This window comes from Carlito syrichta, unplaced genomic scaffold, assembly GCF_000164805.1.
Source record: "Carlito syrichta isolate Samal-C Ts95f unplaced genomic scaffold, Tarsius_syrichta-2.0.1 Scaffold302045, whole genome shotgun sequence".
NCBI classification, from domain to species: Eukaryota; Metazoa; Chordata; class Mammalia; order Primates; family Tarsiidae; genus Carlito; species Carlito syrichta.
The window spans coordinates 78886-87178 of record NW_007246141.1 but is presented as its reverse complement, the minus strand read 5'-3'; the positions used below and the strand labels follow the sequence as shown (position 1 = coordinate 87178).

The 8293-nt window shown below is 35.4% G+C and overlaps 1 protein-coding gene across 4 annotated transcripts in view; it reads right to left on the bottom strand.

The window, feature by feature from the left end:
• Positions 1–482: 482 nt before the first annotated feature.
• Positions 483–8293, bottom strand: part of ZNF677 (zinc finger protein 677) — a 29281-nt gene continuing 21470 nt past the window's right edge. For 2 of the 4 annotated variants that reach the window (XM_008055951.2, XM_021711315.1), the window contains exon 5: positions 483–2429. In XM_008055951.2, the coding sequence (XP_008054142.2) occupies positions 958–2429 (1472 nt within the window). In that variant the 3' untranslated portion in view covers positions 483–957. The remainder of the gene's footprint in view (positions 2430–8293) is intronic. The other 2 variants (XM_021711316.1, XM_021711317.1) reach the window with 1 other exon arrangement.

The window sequence follows — 8293 nt, the reverse complement described above, 5'->3', positions numbered from 1 at the left end:
TTTTGTCACACCCATGCTCTCAAATTTACACTCAACTATATCTTAAAATTAGTGTCCTTGCTTTTTCCAGATTATAATAACATAAATAAACCCCAAAGTAGGCCTTTCCATTTTACCAATCCCTTCCTTGAGACAATCATGATACATAAAAAACATGTTATAAAGATATAACATCAACAGATTTCAGACTTCAAGCTGTAATTCATCAATGATGAAGCATTTTAAAGAAATCTCAAATAATTGAGTAAAAATGTTTTATAAACTGAGGATAGTTAGATCTTTCCACAGATGTTCTTGTTCCTTTGATACACAGCCTCTTGTGAGTCTTAAATTTTAACTTTTTAAAATTTATCTTTTTGTCTGTGAAACTTGACATCTGAGGTCAGTTAATGTTCAAGAAGGAAAATGGACATAGTTCCCTTAGTATGAATGTTCGTATGTGTAGTACATTGAAAGAATTGGTTTGTCTATTACCTTCATTACATTTGTAATGTTTCTCTCCAATATGAATTCTTTAGTGTATCCTGAAGTCAGTTCATTGTTTAAGCCTTGCCACATTTGTATGGATTTCATCCTAAATACAATCTATCATAACCACAAAGGTATACAATTTGTATAAAGCTGATCACATTCATTATATTTGTAAGGTTTCTCTACAATAAGAATTCTGTGATATTTCACAAGATTTGAACTTTGGATAAGGCTTGCCATGCACATTATATTTGAGTGGTTTCTCTCAAAAATGTACATTTTGATATCAAATGAGGTGTGAGCCTGGTTAAAGGTTTTGCCACATATATTATTTTTATATGATTTCTCTTCACAATGAAGATTCTGATATCAAGTAAGGCTTCAACCCCTGTTTAAGTTTTGTTTCAATTATTATTATATTTGCTATGTTTTTCTCTACTACGAATTCTCTGATGATCTCCAGGTCTTGAACTTTGGATAAAAGCATTACCATGTATATTTACAATGTTTCTTTTCAGTATGTATTTTCTGATGTCTAGTAAGGTTTGCAAACTGGGTAAAAGCTTTGTCACATTCATTACATTTATAAGGTTTCTCTCCAGTATGGATTTTCTTATGTTGAGTAAGATTTGAACGTTCAGTAAAGGCTTTGCCACACTCATTACACTTGTAAGGTTTCTCCCCAGTATGAGTTCTTTGGTGACCCCAAAGGTGTGAACGTTTGACAAAAGCCTTCTCACATTTATTACATTTGTAAGGTTTTTCTCCTGTATGAATTCTCTGATGTTCCACAAGGCTTGAACTTTGGATAAAAGCCTTGCCACACACATTACATTTGTGTGGCTTCTCGCCAGGGTGTATATTCTGATGTCTAGTGAGATGTGAGCACTGCTTAAAGGCTTTGCCACACTCCTGACATATGTAAGGTTTCTCTCCAGTATGGATTCTCTTGTGTTGTGTAAGGCTTGAACGCTCAGCAAAGGCCTTGTCACATTCATTACATTTGTAAGGTTTCTCTCCAGTATGAATTCTCTCATGACCCCAAAGGTGTGAACGCTGGATAAACGCCTTACCACATTCATTACATTTGTAAGGCTTCTCTCCAGTGTGCATTCTCTGATGACTTGCAAGGTTTGAATTCTGGCTGCAGACCTTGCCACAGATATTACATTTATATGGTTTCTCTCCTGTATGGACTTTCTGATGTCTAGTGAGGTTTGAACACTGGTTAAAGGCTTTGCCACACTGGTTACATTTGTAAGGTCTCTGTCCAGAATGAATTCTCTGATGATTAGTGAGGTTTGAACTTTTGCTAAAAGCCTTTCCACAGTCACCACATTTGTATGGTTTTTCTCTAATATGTGTTCTCCCATACTGTGAAGGTAACAAAGAGTATTTTAAAATCTTCCTATATTTATTGCAAATGTTTTTGACACTAGGAGAAAGTGGTAAAACTGAGGAACCACAGCTGCTTGACTTCTCAGCTTGATTACATTCATAGATTTTCTCCTCAGTATGAAATCTCTGCCGTTCAGCCAGATGTGTCTGTAAACTTAATCCAATCCTATTTTCAGAACACTTCATATACTTGTTTCCAGCATAGCTTATGTTATTTTTCAGTTTTAACAAATTCCTTATAAATGGTTTGCCATGTATGAAATACTGGTATGCAGTTTCTCTTATGGAAACACTATGCTTTAAAGAAAAGTTAATTGAGGATTTATTATGTTGTTTTCTACAAGTAAGATTTTTGTTGCAGGTCAAAAATCCTTTGTAATTTCTCGCATCGTATCTCCACTGGCTGTCAAACTTAGGCACATTTTCCCAGACTTCTTTGAGGTCAAAACCCTTGATACCATGGCTTCCTTTTTTGTCCAATATCACAAGATGGCATAATTCTGCTTTATTAATATCTTCATTTGGTAATAGCTCCTTGTTTGCAAATCCAGCAAAAATATCTGAAAGAGTTAGAAAATAAATATTTTATATTGAAGTACAAAATATTACAATAAAATAATATACTTATAATGAATAGATAATAATACTTATAATGAATAGATAATATACTTATAATGAATAGATAATAATACTTATAATGAATAATAGAGTTAGGAAGCTTCTCAACCATGGTGTTTAAATGTTTAGGAACACAAATAGAATAGCTGGCTTCAGTAAAAGAAGCAATACAGTAGCAAAACATGTAATACAGATTATTTTAAGGGAAGCACAGTGTCACATGCCCTGCAGCAAAACATTCATGTAAACTCATGTAAGCCCTGAAAGAAAGGATATTTTTCCACTGCCACTCCCCAAAACGCAACAATTGGCATAGCTATACAGCTGTCTTATATTTCATGAGAAACAAATAATCCCTATGTAGTGCATAATTATTATATACAAACAAAAGCTAAAGCATGGCTCAAATTTATCTAATGAAAAATATTAAAATGGCTATTCATAATAGCAAAAAAATAGTGCAGGAAGAAAATCAGAAAAATTTTAATAAAATGCTATTATAAGTATTTACCATATAGTAAACTGAGTACTTGTTATAATACTACCTAAACCCATGTGGAAAATGCATTTTACAATATTAACAATTTGTACATGGCAATTATAATGTATAATATATATTGAAAAGCCATCATCTATAGATCATAATAAGAATGATTAAAACATTTAAATATCTGTGGAAATCTAGCAGCAAGGTAATAAACAACGACAATTTTACAAATTTATTGTCTATGGAATTCTAAAAAATTCTTGCTTAAGAACTAAAAACAGAACTTAAAATGCAGAAGAAGCACACAACAGTAAAAATTCCCAACATTAAACAATGTTGAGAATCACTGAATTTTAAAATATCAGGTTCACATAAATATACAATATTATAAAGATTAATGGCCAACTGCAGTGGCTCACACCTGTAATCTCAGCACTTTGGGAGGTGGAGGAGAGAGGATTGCCTGAGCCCAGGGATTCAAGATCAGTCTGGGCAACTTCGCAAGACCTTATTTCTAAAATAAATAAATAAAAAAATAATTAGACAAGCATGGCAGCACGTGCCTATACTTTCAGCTACTTGGAGGGCTGAGGCGGAAGGATAACCTGAGCCCAGCGGGTTGAGGCTGTGGTGGCCGTGAGTGTGCACTCCAGCCTGGGCAACAAAGTGAGACTCTGACTTGAAAAAAAGAAAATAAAAAAGATTAAGAATTAGAGAAGGCAGTCTGAAATCATAATTTCATGCTTGCAGTTATACAACAGCCAGTACCTACAGCAACTCCCTAGCTATGAAGTATCATCTAATTCTTTAGTCCTATGGTCAAAAATATATATAACAAAAGCTATACATTTTGAAAACTTATTATCTAGAGTCAGAGAAAATGTTGACATAGGAAAGAAGTACACAAAGAAAACATATAAGATAAAATACAGGCAAAGGTCAATCTTGTAAGAAACATGAAAGAAAGCTGACATATCTTATTAATAAAGGTAGTTTTTCAGTCCACTCTAGATGCTGTGCCAGTGTACTAAGCCCTCTAATATCATTAACTTATTGAAATATTCTTGAGGTAAATGATCACAAATTTTCATATAGAAACAAGGGGCCCAAGAGGTTACCTATCCCTAACTCACAGAGAAAGCAAATTCAAGAGCAGAATTTGAACCTTGGTGTGCAGGCTAAGATGCCATGGTCATAATAAGCAGCACTACTGCCCACCCAGGCAGTGCAGATTACAGCAAATGCCAGAAGCTTAAGAAGAAATATTGTAAGGGAGATACAGGACCTGAGCTGGGTTCCTCATACTGTGACAGTGCTACCACTCCCAGATAACAGCATTTGAGTCATTGTGTCCTGCCCATGTTGCTGCAGACATGGGTAGGAGTAGCATCTTTCTTGCCACAGTGTGTGCAGCACAGGGAGGGACAGGCCTTGTGAAAACTGGGTTGCTGGGGTGTTCAAAATTAATATACTAGGAGCTACCTGTATAGACCATCTGGATCAATGAAAAATTGGAGGAAAGGCTTGGGCTGGCATTTAGAAGGGAAAGAATGAAAGCAATACAGGATTAGAGCTTGTGCTTGCAAATCTATGGGGATACGACTGTACTAAGGCAATTAAAACCTGACCATGGAAAAAGAGAGGAGTTGATTTAGCAAGTGCCTTAAAACTGACCCAGTCTGTGGGAACTATATTATGGGCATGGAGAAAAAGTATAAGAAATTTAAAAGGGAGGGAGTGTGATGGTGTGGGATGAATGCAGGTTTAGATCTATTCCAGTGTTTGCTCTCAGATTTATCAAATTAAATATCTCACAAATTCCATTTCTAGGTATATATCTATATATCATTATATACCCACATATATATTATTGATGGTATATAAGGGTATATGCCTAGAAACAGAATGATTATAACATGCAATTATAATGTATTAATAAATAATATATCAGTACACTAATGATTATTATATTAATATATAATATCAAATACACTTATATTATATATAATGCAGAGGGTGCCAAAAAATGTATATACATTTTAAGAAAGGAAAAAACTGTAATACTCCAGACATACCAATAACAAAAGATGAATACAAATCACGTTTGACTTCTGCAATTGCACATTACTACCGTAATTAAATTCAGTTTTGAAGAGTAATACATAGATAACATCTCTTAAAATGTGTATACAATTGTTGGCACCCCCAGTATACATGAGGAGGAACCCCCTACAAAAACTGGAATTAATTAACTTCTGGAGGGGAGGCCTCATGTAGTACTGGCTTCCTCTACTAGGTAAGTGTTCTAGGAACGAATTGGCATCTGTGTACCAGCTTTTGTTGTGAGAGGCTGAGTTCAGCTTCAGGGAATTTTTTTGGGAGATCCTTTCAATGTGTTTGCTCATTTCATGATGGGTAATTTAAAAGTGCACCTGCCTGCATTGCACTGAACATTCAGCAGTTTTTTTTTAACCAAAAAAGGCATGAGTGCCATGCTCCCACCCTCTCTATTCACTTGATCTCACCCCAAGTGATTTTTTTTCCTCGATGAAAAAAGTCATCAAAGGAAAACATTTGCCAAAGTGGAAGAGGTGAAACAAAAAATGGCAGAAGAATTGAAAAGCATCAAAATTGATGAGTTGAAAAATGGTTTTGAGCAGTGGAAAAAGCATCTCAATAGGTGTGTTGCATCAAATGGAGAGTACTTTAAAGGTGACTGAAGTTTAAACACGCAAGAATAAATACACACTTTTTCATAAATAAATTCCAGTTTTTTGGGGGTCCCCCTTGTAAAAAGAAATGAGCTATCAAGCTATAAGACACAGAAGAAACTTAAACACATACAACTAAGTAAAAGAAGTCAATCTGAAAAGCCTACATACTGTGAGTCCAGTGATAGGACATTCTGGAAAAGGCAAACTATGGAGACAGTCAGAAGATGAGTGGTTGCCAGGTGTTGGGGGAAGGGAGAGATGAATAGGTTGAGGTCAGAGGATTTTTTAGGGCAGTGCAATTATTCTGTATGATACAATTATGGAGGATATATGACTATGTCCAAACCCATAAGATATATATAGAATGAACCTTAATGTAAATTATGGATTTTGGGTGATGTGTTGCGTCAATTCAGGTTTATCAGTTGTAACAAATGCAAAACCATGGTGAGGTACGTTGATTAAGGGGGAGGCTGTGCATGTGTGCATGAGGCAGAGGATATATGGAAAATCTCTGTACCTTCTACTTGATTTTACTGCGAATGTAAAATTGCTTAAAAAAAAGAAAGTTTATTTTAAAAAGTACATGCTAATAGTTGGTATTATGCTATGGGAAACAGAAGTAAAAGGAACACCCAATATTATCTTTTAACAAAATTCTGGAGGTTATACATGTCTTGGGGAAACTAATGTTCAGACATAATCACTTAAGAATGAAATCTTCTGCTAAAATATATAAAACAATATTCACTCCTTCATTCCACACCCCACACATTTTAGATATAAAACAAAAACACCAAGAGAATCAAAAAAATATTAACTAATGATTAAATATACAACTTCATTTATGGCAGTAGCAATGACATTTGTAAGATGAAAGAAACTATCAGTGGCTTAAACCAAACAAAATTACAGTAGATTTAAAAAATGTAGGCATTATTCAACTTTATAAGCTTCCTCAACAGGAGAATCAAAATTGCATTTGTTGAAGTCAAATGTACAGCAGCACATACATGGATGAACAGTGTGGCATGAACTACAGTTTAGGCAACATTCTTGCAGATACTAGGTTGGGAACTTGGACAATGTTCTCCCTAGGATAAATTCCTATACCTTTTTTGCTGGCTCCAGGGGATGGTCATTATGTATCTGATCAACACGGTCATGCTGCTCTTGGGAGAGGCACTGTCAACTCCACAAAATTCCGAAAGATTGAAGGCAACTTATCACTCAGACTTTTCTTGGTACTTTGCCAGTATCCTGGGATATGCTGGCTATTCTACTCAGTAGCTTCAAGAGGCACTTTGGTGTATAGCAGGATGATACTGTAACAGATTTTAATCAGTGATTTCTTTCAAGAATTGTCTGTCACTAAGTAAGTCTGCCAGATGTTGTTCACCACCTGAAGGTGGGTTATCACAGCAGAAAAAGAGGACTAAATTTCAGACCCTATGAGTGTATATTTCAAAAGCAAAGTTTCTGAGACAAAATCTTGGAAGAATATGAAATCAGGAAAACCAAGCACTTTATATGTTCCTCAACAGGGCAGAAAGCCAGAGGAAGGGGGAAAAAAAAAGATAGGGAGTAAAATAACAGGGTAAAAAAGTAGTCCATGCTCATGGATTGGAAGAATCAACATTGTTAAGATGTCCATTCTACCCATGGCAACCTACAGATTCAACGCAATACCCATCAAATCACCAACATCATTCCTCTCAGACCTGGAAACGAAAATACAGAAATTCATATGGAAACATACATGATCATGAATAGCCAAAACAATCCTCAGCAAAAGAAACAAAGTGGACTTTAAACTTTTTATAAGGCTACAATAATCAAAACTGTCTGGTACTGGTACAAGAACAAACATGTAGAACAATGAAATAGGATAGAGATTCCAGAAGCAAAACCTCAGTTTCTCAACCAACTCATCTCCACAAAGCTTCCAACAACAACCACTGGGGAGAGGAGAACCTATTCAGTAAAAGGTGCTGGGAAAACTGGCTGACCACACGCAGAAGATTGAAACAGGAACCCTACCTATCACCATACACAAAAATCAACTCTAAATGGATCAAAGTCCTAAACGTAAAACCTTAAACTATAAGAATCTTAGAACATGTAGGAGATACCCTTACAGAAATTGGAATAGGCAACCAATTCCTGATCAAAACCCCAGAAGCCCATGCCATAAGAGGTAAGATAGACGAGTGGGATCTCATTAAACTGAAAAGCTTCTGCAAAACAAAAGAAACCATCAAAAGAGTGGGGAGTCAGCTCATAGGATGGGAAAAAATATTTGCTAACTGTAAATCCAACAAAGGACTAACTTCCAGAATCTACAAGAAACTCAAACATGCCAAGAGGAAAAAAACCAAACAGCCCTATTAAAAAGTAGGCAAAAGATATGAATAGATACTTCTCAAAAGAAGACATAGGAGTAGTCAATAGATACATGAAAAAGTGTTCAGCCTCACTAATCATCAAAAAATGCAAATCAAAACCACACTGAGATACTCCCTAACGTCAGTCAGGATGGCCATTATTAACAACTCAAAAAACAAAAGATGCTGGAAAGGATGTGGGAAAAGAAAACTCTTCTACA